This window comes from Lissotriton vulgaris, chromosome 8, assembly GCF_964263255.1.
Source record: "Lissotriton vulgaris chromosome 8, aLisVul1.2, whole genome shotgun sequence".
NCBI lineage: Eukaryota > Metazoa > Chordata > Amphibia > Caudata > Salamandridae > Lissotriton > Lissotriton vulgaris.
Window position 1 is genome coordinate 206,949,254 of NC_141696.1, and position 19,576 is coordinate 206,968,829.

The 19,576-nt window shown below is 47.5% G+C and overlaps 1 protein-coding gene across 1 annotated transcript in view; it reads left to right on the forward strand.

Annotated features, from left to right (window-relative positions):
* The window catches only part of LOC147696880 (N-acetylated-alpha-linked acidic dipeptidase 2-like), a 443,587-nt gene that overhangs the window by 177,541 nt on the left and 246,470 nt on the right, over positions 1-19,576 (forward strand). The window contains exon 4 of the mRNA XM_086936082.1: positions 17-203. Coding sequence (XP_086792208.1) covers positions 17-203 — 187 coding nt within the window. The remainder of the gene's footprint in view (positions 1-16; positions 204-19,576) is intronic.

Consider the following 19,576-nt stretch of genomic DNA (forward strand, 5'->3'; position numbering starts at 1 on the left):
TTCTGTTTCAATTTAGGAATTTTACACGGCTACCTCATCTCGCAGGAACAGAGCAGAACCTTATCCTTGCAAACCAAATGAAAGCTGAGTGGAAGGAATTTGGGCTGCATTCAGTAGAGCTGGTTCACTATGATGTCCTGATATCTTACCCTAATGCGACCATGCCGAACTACATCTCAATTACTGATGAGAATGGATCTGAGGTAAAGATGCTTCAGAATGTTTTGAGAAATAAGCTGCTGCTTGATCATGAATAACGATGATGATTTTAACAGTAGAATATGAAATGCAACATTTTAAGTGTTTTATGTGTACAGTAAACATTTTGTCACATTGCCACAATTTCTCTTGAACACAATATAAAAAGGACGTTCTCTCTGGTATGGCAGTAATAGCTTACCATTACCCTTACAGCCCCTCCTCATTCTGGTCCTTAGAAACATGAGTAAAGATCAACTCTCCCTTATGCACCATCTTGCTCAAGTACATAACTTTTCCCTCTTCTCTCCTTTTTCTCCCATAAGCTCCTTATCGCTTACGGGGATGGGGAGATGACCATGAAGAGCAGCTAGCTCCACCCATCCAAATTCTTTTACCTGTTATCTCAGTCATGAGTCATTGCAACACACACATTCCATCCAGGCATTGCCAGGGTTGGGGTTGATACTGTTCCCCATAACTCCAACAGTTGGCTTGGGGCCTCTTTTACCTCAAATCCATTTTTAAACAAGATCCCTTGGCTAAGAGTCTGTTGGAGCATTCAGACACATTCTTGCAGGACCTTATTCTGTCAAATTTGTTGGGCAGATCTCTCCTACCTTTGACAATGTCTGCAGCAGATCCATGGGGGAATATATAGTCTTCCCTAGATGAGGCATATTCAGGCCTACGGATGGCATTGCAGGATGGTGTATTTGCAGAATGTACACCTCAGTCATTTGTGAATTATTTCCAGTCTTTTTTCACAATTCTCCAGTCACGTAGCAATTGCACAGAACTGCCAGTCAACATGGCTAGGCTGTTGTTCTGGACTACAATTCATCGTTTCTAAAAGTAGTACTGTGGTCAAACCAAATAAAAATTAACCAAAAGTGACAACCTTTGCTTTAGTGCAATTCTAAACCAATTTGTTTTCAATGTTAGAGATATTGAGGTCATCCAGTGCTTGTTGCATCCCTCTGTTATGATCCATGACGACCATGCCATCTGAGTATTTCATGAGTAATAGGCGCTTTTTGCTGATTTGGGGTATGGGCGGGTTTGCAGCTTTCAATTATTGCCCAAGATCTGCAGTGTACAAATTGAAGAGCATGGGCGCCAGGACGCAACCTTGTTTTACGCCTTTATCGGAGTGAACTTTAGGTGTTACTGGGTTGTGTATCAGTTAATTCTCACTAATGTTTGTGAGCAAAGGGAGAATATTGCCTGCAGCTGTTTATTCGTAATTCCTCCGTTGTTTAATTAGCTCCAGATTATTTGCTGCTCGACCCCACCAAATGCTGCAGGGTAGTCGACAAAGGAAGCAAAAAGTAGGGGGTTGCTAGGTCGAGAGGCCTGATCCACCAAGTAAGCCAGTGCTAAAATATTGTCAGTGGTTGATGCTCCTTCCCTGAAACTTAATGGAAAAGTGGCAAAACGTCCTTATCCCTGACCCAGCTTTCCAGATACTGTAGTATGGCATTGGCATATGCTTTACCTTTGATGTCTGACAAAGCAGTCATTCTGCAGTTTGAGTTTGAGTCATTCTGCAGTCTGAGTTGACACCTTTTTCAAAGACTGGGTGTAAACTTGATCCATGCCAAGAGTCTGCCGCTGCCCGCGTCCCCCCCAGGGGGACATCAGCAGGGCAGCCCCCTTAGTGCCCATTAGTCGTAGCCCTCCCTTCCTCCAGCCCTCGGAGGGGGAGGCTCGGGCAGACCTCCGCCCCTCCTCTGGCCAGGTGCACCAGTGACGTGCACCCGGGGGAGGGCGAGTTGGGGACGGGCCGGGTATTTAGGCCCTAGCCGCCAGCATGCGCCCTCTTTGCTGGTCGTCCTGCCCCCCCCCCCCCCGGCTTCTTCCTGTCTGGATGCTGTCTGGTCGTCCTGCGCCTGCCTGCCTCGCTGCTTGCCTGCATGTTCGTCGTCGTTGATTAGGACACTAGGTGAGTGTCACGCTCTCGCCTCCCCCCCGGCCCCGTCCCTGGGTTAAGCACAGGTTGCACAGGGGCCTGTGGCAGGAGGCTCGGGGGGGGGGGGGGAAGACATGGCAATATGGGTGCTTTGTGCTGGCAGGCGGGTCCTCGTCGGGTTACGGCACGGCCGGGGATTGCGAACGGGGGGGGCTGTGGGGGATGAAGGAGGGCACATCTTTAATACTTGTGTGGCCCCCCACGGCTGGGGGGAAGGGAGAATCCCGATTCGGTACTGCTGGCCCTTGCCCCCCTGAACGTGTTCAGCATCACCGCGCGTCGTGGTCGGGCTGATCCCCGCACCTCCCCCACCCAAAAATGATCTGAACATAACGCACCGGGGCTCCCTGCATTGCGGCGAGCCACGCTTAGAACGATGGGCTCACCCGCGTGGCGGGATCACGCCTCAGGACGGGGATAACTTTTCGGCCCTCATGGGCACTGCAGCCCTCCCACTGCACCACATGGGCGGGGGAACGAGGAGTCGTGGTGGGCTCCCGGCCTCTGTCACCAAATCGCCCATCCTTTCATCCTGGTAGTGCCACAGGCTAGCGAACGCGGAGGCGGGGTGGGCTCCTGTCCTCCTTGATCTATATCGGGGCTCCCGCGCTCAGGGGAGCCCCACAGACACGGCCGCATAGTACTTACATTGCCCGCATGTATCGGCCCTCGCCTGCCATGTCTGTAAGGTCCCAGCATGCATAGGCAGGTGGGGGTGTGGGTAGGGGGCCTTTGAGGCACGCGGTTCCACAGAAGCTATCGGCAGCGCTAGAGACCAACAGTCACGAGAATGGTTCAGGTGGCCTTGTGGCCTCCAGACCTATCGCACAGTTTGTGGTGTGCCACAGAGAGTGCGTCACCCCCCATAATTTCACAACAGTGCGCGGGGTTATTAGTAGGAGAGCACCCTCGCTGTGTGCAGTATTTACCGCAAGTTGGGCGTTGTTGTCGGAGAGAGAACGCGGCCTAGTGGTTAGGGCGGTCGGCCGCGGAGCTGGGGATCCGGGTTCGAGTCTCGGTAGGGAGGCTCCACATTGCTTGATTTATTTCACAGTGCGGAATAGAATTGAATGCAGCCGTCTATGACATAACGGGTGCTTATTAAAAGTGCTTTGATGCATTCGGCAGCCTCGACCCCACATGAAAGGTGACCTTTATTTCCCCGTGCGTAATAGAATTGAATGCAGCCGTCTATGACATAACGGGTGCTCATTTAAAGTGCTTTGATGCATTCGGCAGTCTCAACCCCACATGAAAGGTGACCACTGTGGGCCCAGGGAACTCTGTCTGCCCCTTTCCTCCCCTCCTTGGCCCTGTCTAGAAGCATCTGTGGCAACAAAAAACAATGTATAGAAGTTCTTCTGGGTAGAAGCAGGGTAGACTGGTTTGGGTTTTATAAGGAAGGCCCTGGATGAAGAATTGGGGCGCTGATTACTGTAGCACCCTGATCCTTTACAAGCAGCGGCAACTGAGGAGTAAGAAGTTTAGAGCAACGGGTCTCCCTCCCCCCACCAAGTCCCACGTGCGGCCGTGGGGGTGTGGTGTGTCATGTGGCGTTCAACAGGCCCCCGCAGAGTTAGCGGGTACTAGCGGGGCACGTTGGGCGATTGGTATCTCTGGCCCACCCTCTGCTAGGAGCCTCGGGGACAGCATGCAATGAGTTAGGCCATCTTTCAACTTGTTCACCACCGCATGCTCCTATGCGCTGGGCGCTCGCCGGAGGGTCAGGTCGTTCACAGCAACTGGAGTCCCGCTTTGTAGCGCTCGTCTCCTGCGGGGCAGAACGTGAACTCAGTAGGCTGGTGGGGGGGGGCTTTGCGAGCCCGGCTGGCCGCAGGCAGTGACCGGAGCGGGCCGTGCGGTGCACCTTGCAGTGGATGCACTGGAGGTCCCATCCACGCGGGCAAAGAATAGACTCTTTTTCCCCCTCGCCTGTAGGTGCAGGCAAGGGGTGTTCATGTAAACGCTCCAAGACCTTACGTTGTAGTCCGAACCACTTAAATAGAGAGCCTACGCTTGGTAATTGGCGGCTGGTGACATTTGAAAGTGGTGAGGCGTAAAATTATTGGTGGAACACACCGCGGTGAGCGAGCGTAGCGAGCGAGCCTGACGACCTAAGGAGGGTTCGGGGTGTTCTCCCCCCGAGAAAATTTTGAAAAATTAGTGGGCAAATGGTGCATTTTCAAGACTTTCGAAGACACTGTGCTAAACAGAAACAGGCCACTGCCTCCCTTCAAACTATTGTCAGTTCCAATGAATGAGCCGTTCTAAATTGCAATAAACCACAATTAAAAAACGAGTCTTCTTTTTTAATTCAAAAACAAGTTATTGAAAACATATATGCCAAACGGAGGGGAGGTAATGGATCAGGTTAGGATCCAAGGGCTCAGATTGCCATTCACGGAAAATTGAGAATGGGAGGTCCAGCCACAGTCAGAGCCCCAAAGGACAGTAACTGACAAAAGCGACTAGGCTGTTCCTAAAAGAAAGAAGAAGGGAAAGAAGAGGTCACGGGAAGGGCAGGGGTAGTGCTCTGTGGAGGGCTACCCTGGGTATCCAATTTGTTGGATGTAATGGCCTCACACACCCTTGCGAGTGTCATGCTTCATCATAGGCAATGCTCCTTGTTGGGCAGGCGGTGCAATGCCCAACGGTCTCACCTCAAAGAGGGGCTCTTTGGCGGAGATCTTTTATCCAACTGCCTATGGGTGAAGTGAGGGTGAGGGGCCAGAAGGGAAGGGATAGTGTAGGTAAGTGAGTATAAAATGTGGCACAAGGTACCGGACATCAATTTATTCTGGTGGTCCCCTGCCACAAGTAAAAGCAGTGGGTAGCCTGTGATCGAAGGAAATTAGGATTCCACGTCACGATCCAGGACTACATTGCATATCGTGAGGTCAACATGTTTCTCGCCTTCGCACACTGGCTGCGATTCTTCAGGACCTAATTAGTTACTACTATCTCTAACAAACATGACATAGTAAATTATCAGTTTATATTTACAGTTGTACTACCTGTATGGTACTGCTCTTGCCTAATGGTCAAGGTGTACAGGTGTCAACAGTACCCAGTAGGTTTGACATCAAGGGGGGGAACCATAGGGGTTTAAGGTTCTCTCTGCCTCTGTCAGCGCCCGTTGTGCCTACCCATCACTACCGGGTCCGGATAGTGATGGGTAGGCACAACTGCGAAGGCGAGAAACATGTTGACCTCACGATATGCAATGTAGTCCTGGATCGTGACGTGGAATCCTAATTTCTTTCGATAACAGGCTACCCACTGCTTTTACTTGTGGCAGGGGACCACCAGAATAAATTGATGTCCGGTACCTTGTGCCACATTTTATACTCACTTACCTACACTATCCCTTCCCTTCTGGCCCCTCAACGTCACTTCACCCATAGGCAGTTGGATAAAACATCTCTGCCAAAGAGCCCCTCTTTGAGGTGAGACCGTTGGGCATTGCACCGTCTGCCCAACAAGGAGCATTGCCTATGATGAAGCATGACACTCAAAAGGGTGTGTGAGGCCATTACATCTAACAAATTGGATACCCAGGGTAGCCCTCCACTGAGCACTACCCCTGCCCTTCCCGTGACCTCTTCTTTCCCTTCTTCTTTCTTTTAGGAACAGCCTAGTCGCTTTTGTCAGTTATTGAAAACATATACCCTTTATTGGCATGATCACTGACTGCTTATATTTAAACCCCATTGCCAGTGACCCGAGACAGCCCACCCCCACAACCTGCACCAGCAAAATAGATTGTACAAAAGAAAGAAAACACCTAGGAGTCACAGGAAATCCATATAGTGCGACATACAGCTAGCTAATCATTAACATTCTTTTGAAATGCTCCTTTTAAAATCTAATATTTTGGTCCTTTGTAGTTTAAAAAAATTACTGTTTGCTTGAACAGCTTCACTTGGTCCCACCAGGCGGTTAACACATGGTGAAGCACACACAAGCCATCTGTTGTGTGACCTGTGCTCTGATCATTCTGTGTACTGTTAGAAGTTCTTGGGCTGTGAACTGTTAACATCTAAATAGTGACTACAGCCCTGTAAACACTCCGTGTATGCAATAATTTGAAAGTGGATTAATCAATTTCGGGCTATTGAAGAACAAGAAAAGCATGAAGAGCATCAATATAGGAACCACTATATCAATGCCATACAGTGCAATACAATTTTGAATAATGTACAGCTGTACACTAAAAGAGCCAAGGGCCATACAACTATAACAATGCTTCATTCGAAGTTTAAAAAACAAATTGACTCAATTTAATTTGTCTCTCAAAACAAGCTACAGTATGTATTTGCCTTGGTGACACATGCCTTTGTGCACTCATTTTCCATCAGAAAACTAAAGAAGTTGTTTCCCTGCATTAACACTAAAACTGCAAATCTGCCATTTCAAAGCACAGGAAATAAATAACAGATGTTGCCAGTACTCAATCTATGGTGCTCAAATATCTATACTTGAAAAGACTGGGACGCTGAGCCTGCCTTGCCTGAATCTAGAATTAAAGATCATTTCAGTTGGAAAGGGAGTAAGAGAAAATGGCACTTCCTAATCTTAGGCCTGCAAAAGAATAATCACACTGTGACTCTGGAGAACAACTACTGCAGTTGTTGAAAGCTATTTCTTACACCGAATGCTACAGCCCATAGCACAAATGCTTAAACTTTGCACTGTGTGTCTGCCCCTTCACCCCACCCCGGCCGACATCCATGGCATACATGCAACCACACCCAAGAGGGCAGGATTTCCAGGTGCTAGAAAGCACTCCAAAGTAAACCCTTTTTTTATCCCAACCCTGATCTGAAGCACCAGGAAGCCACGGCTTCCCAAAGATACTCACCCCGGTCGGAGAGGCATGAGACCATTCTTTCCACTAGGCCCCAATTAACTCACAAACACCCAAAACAATATCACGAAGAAGGGTGTCACTCTGCCAATTTCCAACAGGCATGATATGAAACGGCAGGTAAGCCTGCCAAAAAGACCTATATTTAATGTGGAAACCACGGGCCCACCTGAAATTGATAGAGACAACAAAAGCCCCAGTTATGGGCCACCTGGCCCACCCTCTATAACGGGCCTGCAGCGGACCACCAGCTGAGTGAACTCCAAAATAGTGCCCCCCCCATGTGACGACACTTGAGGCTCAGTTCATAAAGTACTGCATGGATAAAAGGCTTGCCTCGCCCTCTTACAACAAGCATTCTGCATGAGCGGCAACTAATGTTCCACTGACTTAGGCCAATGGCCTCATTCATTTCACACAGATATAAACCGTCATCTATTTCCAATAGCAAAACAGAGCACAAAACTGACAACATCCCTTTGCTAAGTTTCAGTATTTCCTCTTTTTATGACCACAGCATACTGTGTTCCTATCAGAGCTTTTCTGGCTGCCTACCAGGAGTCCGCATTAGACTGCGCACGCCTGAGCTGAAAGATGCAGAAGAACCCATTGTTACGCAGGCCAGAGCTTCTGCTGTAGATCTCAGCTGCCACCTGCTGTGCTCACAGGCCCCCATGGAGCATCCATCTCCTGTCCCTCCCTTGTCCCTAGCTTCCTCCCTTCTCAATGCGGATGTTGCTTTCTCACCCCAGCAGATATTTTTTACTCAGATAACCACTGCTTTCTGACCTATTCTATTAACTATACCATATGTTACTGCCAGAATTGTATAGAAAGCGGAAATAAGTACAACAATTAAATGTGGCAAATTCATGCAGACATTCAATTTCAACTAACATCTGTCACCTACTTTATTATAGTCAACAAAGCTGGGCCCCGGCAGGCCCCCCATCCACAGACTCCTTTGGTCTTATGTTTTCATGCAAAATACATTTCTTTGCAAAATCTGTTACTGCTGTACTGTTGTATCAGTCGAACTGCACACTCCAAACACATGTTATAGATGCAACTACAACTGCTGTTCATTTTACAGGTTCAAGCTCTGGGTCAGTTATGGTAACCGTGACCCCTAACCCCATATTAAAGCTCTCTGAAGCTCCTCAAACAATTAAGTTCTGCAGTGTGCACTATACAAACAAATATAATTGGAAGTTTAAGTTTGCATGACGACCTTAAGGAGGTCAAATAAGATGGTATATTATATACTGGCACATTCTGCTGCTGGCACAGTGCCTACTTTGGCTGGCATTCCTGCACCACAGTCGCTGCTGAATTCCAACAGTAACACATGCTGCTGCCCAGAACCTGGAGAGCAAGGACTCATAAACCTGGCTTTCTAGAACCCTGTGCCACATCACACAGCGAGGGCCTGACACATTAAGAGCAGGGGAGGGGGCGTTTTTGTGACTTTCTAGGAATACTGTGAGCAGGCACCATTTTCCTGAGCACTTTGACACGGAAGAGACCCGTACTTACTATGAAAGCACTCACTTCAAGGTATGAATTACAATTAATTCCACTGCAGGCTGCCAGCACATGGTCTGGCCAGAGCACAAATGTACGCTTAAGGCAGATGTACAACCGCAAGTGTGTTTATTTTGTGCACAACTATAGAATACTTATAAATCAATGTGGAAAGGATCACTGGTCCTGCATAACCAAGGTCTGCAGGTGGATCGGTAGGTGTCTCCCAAATAAAAGACCCTCATACACGTGTTTTTTCAGAGTTGTGTAGCGGTATATGATGTTTCCCCGCTTCTTGTAACACGTGTCCGTGCGTAATCCTTGGGTCAGTTTTTGTTTGCACCCTCCGCCAGGAGGTTGTACCATTGGTTAAAACAGTAGTGATGGTGAATAAGTGAAATAGTGCTATAAAGGTGTTCTAAAATACCCGGACAGCCAGAGGTTCAACTTTAATATTTTTGGATTCGGGTAAAAGGTTAAGGCGCGTCGCTATGGAATTATTTAGGAATTCTAGCGCACTAATCTTGTGAGGTTAAAAGTGGTCAACATGTTTCAGCCTTATCTGCCTGTTGGTCAGTCAGCTTTCCTCAGGACCATAAAGTGATTAAGTGAAAAAAAGGGAAAAGGTAAATTTGTAACCTGATTTGTTTTGTGGTAGAAGGTCACATTGTACCTGTAATGAAAGAAAAGGGAGATAGTGCAACCACATTTGTAGCGAATAAGTGGGAAAAGACACTTCAGCAATGTACAATGACATAGAGACACAGTTGAGAATTAAGAAGCATATTATTAAAAAACATATAATTAAAAACGAGTTGTGCAATACTAAACTCAGAGTCACATTCATATTATGCGTCAACTTACTCATTCTCAAAATTCTATGCGGAATATTGTGATGTATAAATCCCAAAATTGTATTTAGGCGTCATGAGATCATTCCTTTACAGTGTCCTGATATTGAAAGCGCTATTTAATTTAATGCGCAATTCTATTGTTACATTGCCATGACATCCAAGGCGCTAATCAATTTTACTGTGTCATCACGATTATCTTAGACATTGGTATAACTATATAATACCTGTTCGAGTATAGACTCTTACAATTGTTTAAAAGTACATGCATTTGTTATTAGACGGTACCAAGCACTCGTTCTACATGTATTCTGAAAACTGAACATGTGCATACTGCCGCTATAGTCTCTTTAAATGCGCACTCTGGAAAGCCTATTCAGAAAAAGATTCTCTTCAAAAAGTAGGCACTTCTAACAAAAGTCTAAAACTAAGCAAAACTCAATACAGAGCGGGGTCTTCACATGCGCTTATGCGTAACTAGACCTTATAGAATGTACCTCTACATTATGTAAGACTTGTCTCCTCGGGAACCATGGCAGTTAGGGGGAGGCTTCACTGTTTTGGAGTGAGGAAAAAGAGGAAGGTTAGTAAAGGGGTTTTAATACTTGCAGTTTACTCCATAACGAAAAGGACAATGCTCCTCGATACATCTAGCCTTCAAACACCCGTCTAGCAGCTTGTGCTGTCTCTGTCCTTGGTGACCCGGAATCAATCGCCAGTGTGTAACTTGTCTTCTTTTATTGCAAAGTATTGGAAACTGAAGAGTTACTCAAGTGTTTGTACTTATTAGTTGTACTAAATTGTTATACCTAATTTTCAGATGAGAATTGTAATAATTTCTAGCTTGAAAATAGACAAATGGGAGTTTATGAGAATGTACTCTTTAAGCGCTCATTCGAAATTTTCTCATAATCAAAGAACGTTAGGAAATTCGTAATTCAGGCAAAATATCAATTATTTGTTAAGACTTAACCACGGAACGGCATCATTCAGGCCCTCACTGTCTGTCTTAAGTTTCAATGTCTAAGATAATCGTGATGACACAGTAAAATTGATTAGCGCCTTGGACGTCATGGCAATGTAACAATAGAATTGCGCATTAAATTAAATAGCGCTTTCAATATCAGGACACTGTAAAGGAATGATCTCATGACGCCTAAATACAATTTTGGGATTTATACATCACAATATTCCGCATAGAATTTTGAGAATGAGTAAGTTGACGCTTAATATGAATGTGTCTCTGAGTTTAGTATTGCACAACTCGTTTTTAATTCTATGTTTTTTAATAATATGCTTCTTAATTCTCAAGTGTGTCTCTATGTCATTGTACATTGCTGAAGTGTCTTTTCCCACTTATTCGCTACAAATGTGGTTGCACTATCTCCCTTTTCTTTCATTACAGATACAATGTGACCTACTACCACAAAACGAATCAGGTTACAAATTTACCTTTTCCCTTTTTTCACTTAATCACTTTATGGTCCTGAGGAAAGCCGACTGACCAACAGGCAGATAAGGCTGAAACATGTCGACCACTTTTAACCTCACAAGATTAGTGCGCTAGAATTCCTAAATAATTCCATAGCGACACACCTTAACATTTTACCAGAATCCAGAAATATTAAAGTTGAACCTCTGGCTGTCCGGGTATTTTAGAACACCTTTATAGCACTATTTCACTTATTCACCATCACTACTGTTTTAACCAATGGTACAACCTCCTGGCGGAGGGTGCAAACAAAAACTGACCCAAGGATTACGCACGGACACGTGTTACAAGAAGCGGGGACACATCATATACCGCTACACGACTCTGAAAAAACACGTGTATGAGGGTCTTTTATTTGGGAGACATCTACCGATCCACCTGCAGACCTTGGTTATGCAGGACCAGTGATCCTTTCCACATTGATTTATAATTATTGAAAGGAGATTGAAAGGATCTCTACTCTCTCTCCCTCCACCAATTGATGATACAACTATAGAATACTACAGAGGTCAACTGGATATTGAAAGAGGTTGAGTCCAGGAGCTGGGCTTCAGTCTGTGGTTGCCAATAAGTGTCCAATATCAATGTAATGTCGGATTCCTTCCTTTACCACACAGTGTGCAGGGACTCAGTGCGTTAAAACACCTGCGCTATAGATCCACGTGAATCTTGCAGCCACACGTAGCAATCCCACCCAATGTGACTGCAGCCGACGCCTTGCCCCCACAAGCTGAATCTGCCACTTTAATCTGCAGGTTGCACACTTGAACCCAAGTAAGGTAGCTCCCCAGATCAACACATGTGCCACCTTACTCAGGCAGATCACAGATTCAAACCCCAGTAAAAGAACTTGCCAAGTTCATACATGCATGCACTGTTGCTTACACAAGAGGTCACGACTGAACCCTCCCATTCATTGTTCCAGCTAACAATAACGCCTCAATAAAAGAGCCAAGAAGCAATGTGCATTCTTGGTGGGTGCTAAATACCCTGCAACTATTCAACATAAAAGAAAACGTCATCAGTGCACCCTGTCCCTGTTCGATCAGATACAACAGGAAAATAATTTACTAAAAATCGGGCAACATTCCCACAATTGATCATCATTACATGGATTTTCAACTTGAAAACGGTATATTAAACCGACATTAGAGCGAGAATGTGTGTCATTACACATGCACGATACTGCACTGCTAATCTTTGCTCTCTTTCAATTTTGGAGGGCGAGGCAGAAAACAAACTTACAATTCACTGCTCTGTACTCTAATGGTGTACAGCATTACCGGATGGGGCTGAGTTCTGCAACCCGTTTTTTATGTATCTCTGATAGCATAGAGTAGAGGGACAAGTGGAGCCTGACATCACTATGAGATGGGGAAGACGTGCAGACGAGAGGAAGGGCAACCAGGATCTTGAAACATAAACCAAAGTGCATTCAAGGAGCTGGAGTGATTGGGGATGAAATCGAGTGAAAATAAAATACTAATAAATAAAATATCATGATTAATGGTATTTAGCAAACTTGTCATAAAAAGTCATCTTTCCTACTGATAGTCACTGTGTACCTGAGTAACGTACGAAAATATTTTCGGGCCTAATGCACCTTCTACCATCTCTGTATAAACACTTTTTAATCTCAAACAAACTTTGCTTTCTACCGACTAGCATGGCACTGTACCCTAATAATTACAGCACTTGAGTGAAATGCACCGACAAACTGTCACGTGGGGTTCTAAAGGAGAAGTTCGCTCGTACCCCACTGTGAGAAGCCGGATCTGTGCGTGTTCATTTTTCTGAGTGTGGGTTTCTTTCCTAAGTGTGCTGTTGCCTCGCGGCATTCCTGAAGGCTGCGGGGAGGGTGTATTTATGTCAGGGGAGAGAGGATGAAGGGCGAGCAGTGATGTAGGGGAAGGAAATACAGGAGCGGCAGCAACGGGAATGCAACGGAACAGATGAAGGGGCAAACACGGGAGGGGGCATGTCACATGATAAACGGGGCAGGAGGCAAATGGCACAGAAGGGGCAGATTTTAAATGGGTAGACCTTGCGTGGGGGGTACAGTCATACTGAGGAGTAATTAGTTGGAAGGGGCAAATACCACGGAGAAAGCTAGAAAGAGACGGCGGGCAAAGGGCAGTATTACTTCGTTACTATGAGGACGCAGCCAAAAAATGCACTCCGACCAGCAACTGCCAGTCACTGCAGACTCATGAGTGGGACGCCTGAGGTGGTCGAGTCTGCGCAGACTCGAGTCCGGCTTTCCTCCTACCACACCTTTTCCCAACTCGTCACAGGGAGGGGTCCCACACACGCCTTGTAACGAGTTGGGAAAGGGTGTGGTGACAAGCTCCACTCTCTCTGATTGACGTGGAGGGTTAGCGATCCCGGGCTTGTTTTCAAAACGCCCGGGGCTCACTTAACCTCCATGCCATCAAGGGGTGGAGACTGCGCCCTGCAGCTAGGTCTTTGCCTAGCTGATGACATCACAGCCTTCAGGGCTGTGAGGTTATCGGCCCGGCAAACACCTAGCCTTAGCAAGCACCAACAGGACAGGCATGGTAAGTCATGTGACACGGTGATGTGAGGTCAATTAACAATTGAAATAATACTACAGTGGTGATACAGTACATATCGGTGAGTGAGTGTGGGGCATTCAGGGGAGCTTGTAAATCATGGGTATTTTTGTTTATAAATAACTGCAGAGCTAATCCAGGATTGTAACGGGGGCGGAGCCCTGACGCCCTCATAGAGAAACCGCCGTAATACCCCGGTGCCTGTGGGTTTAAGGAACCGGCGCCCATGTAAGCGTGCCAGGACTTTCGGGTCGTGCCCGTGCTTTGATTCTCTAATTTTGAAGCCAATTAGAGGCCGAGTTAGCTCCTCCCAAAGAGCGTTAGACTTAGATCGAGAGTTTCCCCGTTTTATCCTGGGTTTGGCAGATGCCGTGGATTGTCTAAATAGCCACCCCCGGCACAATTAGAAACGTGGTAAATAAACATTTTACACTTTTCTCGTGGCCCAAAGCGTGGTTTACATACCAGCTGATGTTTTTTCTCCGCTCTGAGTTGTGCTGCTGGGAGTTCTTGTGTGGTGACGGTCTAGCGTCACGTAGGCAGGAACTAGAAGGGCGGGACCGGAAGCGGTAGGCGGCCATTTTAGTTAGTTGGCGCCGACCGCGGGAAGAGGCAGAAGTTGTTCCCGGCGCTCCGGTGAATAAAGAGAAGTTAACTTTCACAAGGCTTCGCTGTGGTTATTTGGGGCTTCCACAATGGCCACGAGGATTGGGATCTAGACCCAGCCCCCTCAGCCACCGGAGCTAAATGGAAAAAAGTTATAAAGAACACTCGAACGGAAAGACCGGAGCGTGGCAGCGGACACCAAACAGCCTTCATAGGTAGCCCAGCCAGATATCACGGACCGGCGTGAGCAGAGGCAGAGGTACGCCACGGGGACACAGTGCATAAGACACACGGAGGGTCTAAAGAGCCGCACACCACCTGCAACAGGGCGCTGTCCTGTGAAGGTCCACAGTATTGCAGCTAACCTCACCCCTGGCCGTAGGCCCTGCCCAGCACGCTGGCGGCGAGGCAACCACGCGGGGAAGGGTCGACAGAAAGAAATACGGATAACAAGAGCGAACAGCAAACGCCAAACCCTGGCGGGAGCGAGTCGGAGAACAGTGCCGCAAGCAGTGAGCACAGCGACGAGGACGCTGACCCGCATCAGCCACCGGGTAGCCCACCAGGCAAGAGCGCACAAGAGCAAGCAAATACTAGAGGAGGCAACAAGATGGCCGCTCAGTCCACCTCCCTCACACAAATGGTACCTTTCATGGCGAAGAGCGGGGAACCGGAAATGCAGTGGGAGGACTGGAAAAGGTACTTCCTCAACTATCTAGAAGCTCTGGAAGAAGAAGGTGGGGCTCCATTCTCGAGTCCGAGGAGGAAGAAGATATTGTTGCACAACTTGGGTCCAGAAGGGATCAGGGTGTACGACACCATAGTCAAGGGCACAAGAAACGCGGCGAACACGGACGTGTTCGGTCATGCCATCGCAGACCTAGACGCACACTACAGGCCAGTAGTTTGTGTGGCAATAGACAGACACAACTTCTTCCAGAGGAAGCAGAAAGGAGGAGAATCGGTGGACGAATATGTGGTGGCACTACAAAAGTTAGCCTTGACGTGCAAATTTGGAACGCTGCACGATGACCTAATTAGAGACCAAATCATTATGCACACGTCCAGCACTCACATTCAGGAAAAGTTGTGGGTCAACGGTGACGCTCCCCTGAAAGAAGTATTGGCTATGGTGAAAAAGGCAGAAATGTCAAAGAGGTGCACGCAAGCAGCCCGGAAAGAAGCAGGAGGAACGCAAACCGTATGTAAGATCACTGCACCAGCAAGGAACGAAAGAGCGAGACCAAGGGACCAACAAAAGGGACAAGACGGAAAACGGACACCCCAAACTAGCCATGCAGAACAGAAGACTAGCAACGGTGGCAGACCGAGTTGTTATAGATGTGGCAGCATGTCGCACTTAGGCAATGATAAAGCATGCCCCGCATTCAGAGCCAGGTGCTCATTCTGTAGCGTATTTGGGCACTACGAAAAGGTGTGCTGCCGAAAACCCAGAGGAACCAGAGTAAAATACGTGGACCAGGAACAACAGGAAGATGTAGAGAGCCAGGAAGAAGAAGGGGACTCGGAAGAAATCCTCTACATCGATGTGCAAGTACTAGAAATGGATGGCGAAGAAACAGACAAACCCAAACTCACGATGAGCATTGGAGGAGTGTCAATGGAAATGATCGCAGACAGTGGAGCACCCATCTCCATAATACAAAGGAAGGTCTGGGAAGAGAAGTTTGGGGCCCAAAGGGAAGAAGGATTACGACCAATGGACTTGAGGCCTGTAACGTATACAGGACAAAGGATCCCAATGTTAGGGTATTGCCCCTTGTTGTTCGACTTTAGAGGACGCCAGGCAAATTGTCAACTATACATTGCCGAGAAAGGGCCGTCAGTGCTCAGCTGGAAGGACCAAGGAGCACTGGGCATACTGTTGAATCCAGGCGGAGTAGAGAAGATATTATTGATGGACAGGGAAGGAGAAAGCAAAGGAGGGTCCTGGCAGGAGTCATACCCCAAGGTTTTCAATGGTCAAATAGGAGAACTAATCAAGTACAGACACCTTATAAAGCTGAAAGAAGGAACAATAGCTGTGGTCCACAAAGTGAGGAACATCCCGTTCCGGTGCAGAGAGGCAGTACAAGCAGAACTGGACAGGTTGGAAAAGGAAGGAGTCATTAGAGCCATAGAGAGTGCGGAATGGCTTTTGCCCCTGGTAGTGGTACAGAAGCCCAACGGAAGGGTGAGACTATGCGTGGACCTCAGAGAACTCAATAAAAATATCATAGTTGACAAGTTTCCATTACCACATATCAGCAAGATGTTGGCAAAGACCAAAGGCAAACGGTGGTTCTCCACGATAGATTTGTCATCAGCCTATCACCAAGTCAAATTGCAATCATCATGCAGTCACCTCACGTCGTTCATAACTCCCTTCGGATGCTATGAGTTTGTACGGGTGCCGTTTGGCTTGGCCTCAGCGGCGGCAGTATTCCAAAAACTTATGCACAGACTATTCCGGAAAGAAAAAGGGATCCAGTTCTTTCAGGATGACATCCTGGTCATGGGTGAAACGAAAGTGGAACACGATGAGAAGCTGCACATGGTACTACGCACACTGCAAGAAAATGGACTGACGGCGGAGTGGTCAAAATGCAGGTTGGGAGTACAATCTGACACATATTTGGGACACGAAGTGAGCGGAAAGGGGATTGAACCTAAAAGATCAAATATGCAAGCCATTTTGAGTGCTCCTGCCCTGTGCAAGAAGGAGGATGTCCGGTCATTCTTGGGAATGGCTGAATTTTACAGCAAATTCATTCCCCACTTCGCCACGAAAACTCATCACTTAAGCCAACTGTTGAAAGAGAAGAACGGATTCCAGTGGAACGAGGAGGAGCAGACCAAATTTGAGACTCTAAAACAGGAGATGAGCAACGCAATTCCCCTCAAGGGATTCGACCCAGATGCGGAATCTATATTAACAACAGACGCGAGTGACCGAGGTCTGGGAGCGGTGCTAATGCAACGGTCAGAAAAAGGGGAAATATCCACCGTATGTTTTGCCTCAAGGTCCCTGGCGCCAAACGAAGGGAAGTTTAGCGTCATTGAGAAAGAGATGCTGGCTGTCGTATGGGCGATGGAGAGGTTCAGGCAGTATCTGTGGGGCGCAAAATTCCTTGTGAGAACTGACCATAAACCGCTGGTCAAGGTACTGACGTCCAGCGGACATGCACACGCCACCCCGAGGATTGCCAAAATGACACTGCGTTTGTTAGACTTTGTGTATGTAGTAGAACACATACCAGGACCGCAGAACAAAGTAGCTGATTTTCTAAGTCGAGCGGCAGCCATGGAGACGGCAGAGGAACAGGAACGCCCAAGGTGGGAAGGATACGTGGTGGCCACCATTCAAGACCTGGAAAAGGTGATTAGCGCACAAGACTGGGAAGAGGCCTACAAGGCAGACGAAGACCTAGAAGTGATCAAGGCATATGTCACGCACGGATGGCCAGAAAAGAGGCACCTAAAGGACACACTGAGATGGTCCTGGGAAGTAAGAGAAGAACTGTCTTTGGCAGACAACTCAGTATTTCTCCTGAGAGGCGACAAAGTGGTCCCACCGCAAGGCATAATTGAACATTTGTTGGTGCTTCTACATGAAGGGCACCAGGGAATCACAAAAACCAAGGCCTTAGCCAGGCAGGCGTACTGGTGGCCGGCCATCGATGCCCAAGTTGAAAGACATGTGAGAGCATGCGAGTCGTGTGCCAAGGCCGACAAATCCCAGAGCGTGATGAGACCTGCTTTAGGAAAATTCCCGATACCGGACGGTCCATGGCAAATGGTGTCTGTCGACATCATGGGACCTGTCCTCAACAAGGAAGGAGTGCAGAAATATGCCATCGTCATGGTTGACAGGTTTTCCAAATGGCCCGAAGTGGCTATAAAAGAGAAGGTGGACACAGAAGCGGTGGTAGACTTTCTGCGAAATGTTTTCATCAGGGAAGGAATCCCCAAAGTCATTACTTGCGACAACGGACCGCAGTTTGTGTCTTCGAAGTGGGAAGAGTTTACAACCAGGAACGGCATTGTGGTAAATCATACCCCCATCTATCATCCAGCGGGCAACGTTCAAGTTGAACGCTTAAACCGAGTGATTATGGGCACAATCCAAGCGGCCATTAATGATGGGCTGGACTGGGAGAGAGAATTACTGAAGATGTTATCGGCCTACCGAATCACTCCAGGTAGCACGGGGTACAGTCCCTTCAAAGTATTGAGAGGAAGGGAGGCCTTCACGAAGGACAATATGGCGTGGAGGAAATTGGTGGTACAGAGCAAGTGGTCACCTGCGGTGGTCAGGAAGAACCTGGAAAGAGCGCAAGAAGTGTACACGGAGCACTTCAACAAGAGACATAATGTGCAAGGAGTGGAGTTGGAGAAAGGCGACTGGGTCCGGGTAAAGTCAGCCATCCTAAGAAGGAAAGGAGAGAGCAAGTTCTCACCGCCCCTGCGAGTTGTAGAGCCGTATGCCCGTTCGGCATTACTTAGTGATGGCAAAGTATGGTCGCAGGACAGAATGGCGAAATGCAACAAGATCTTGAAGTGGGGAGCAGAGATGAAGGAAGGCTTGGAGAATGTAGGAGAAGGAGAAGAAGAAAGTGATGGAAGGAATAAGGGAAATGTAGAAGAAAGATTGAAGCAAGTTGAAGAGAGCAGCACGGAAGGGAAAGAAGGAGATGGAGTAGAAGAAGGAATAGAAGGCGGGAGCAAGGAAAGGTCGGCCAGGGAAGTGAAGGAAAGAATCGCGGAAGAGACTAGTGGAAGGAGTGACCAGGAGGTGCAGAGTGGCAAAATGAAAGACGACGTGAAGAAGACGAGAGCAGGAAGGGAAGTAAAGATCCCGGTTAAGTTCAAAGACTTTGAAATGGACTACAAGTAAGGACTATAAAATTTTGTTGTGTCATTGAACCAAAAGGGGGGAGATATGTGGTCACGGTCTAGCGTCACGTAGGCAGGAACCGGAAGGGTGGGACCGGAAGCGGTAGGCGGCCATTTTAGTTAGTTGGCGCCGACCGCGGGAAGAGGCAGAAGTTGTTCCCGGTGCTCCGGTGAATAAAGAGAAGTTAACTTTCACAAGGCTTCGCTGTGGTTATTTGGGGCTTCCACAACTTGTAGTGGTGAAAGGGAGCCGAGTTAGCTCGATATATTTGTGGTTGCTTGGCTTCTCGGCAGACACATCATGCTGAATCAGGAGGGCTTCGGTGGCGCCCGGTGAACTCAACCTTGCTGCATAATTTGTATCATTTCCTGCCACATAATTACAGTGGCCCCGGCTATAAATGCATTTACAAGACAGCGGACGCAATACTTGCGGTATTTGCCCATAGTTACTCATGGCTCCGCACCTCCTCTGGGTGTAAAACGTACTGGGTCCTTCTATTTCGACTTTATATTGCAATAGAAAGACTGAGCCAAAAGATAGCTTTTAGTCACATTGCCAAAAACCACACAGAATAGCTAAAGCAAAAAGTTCAT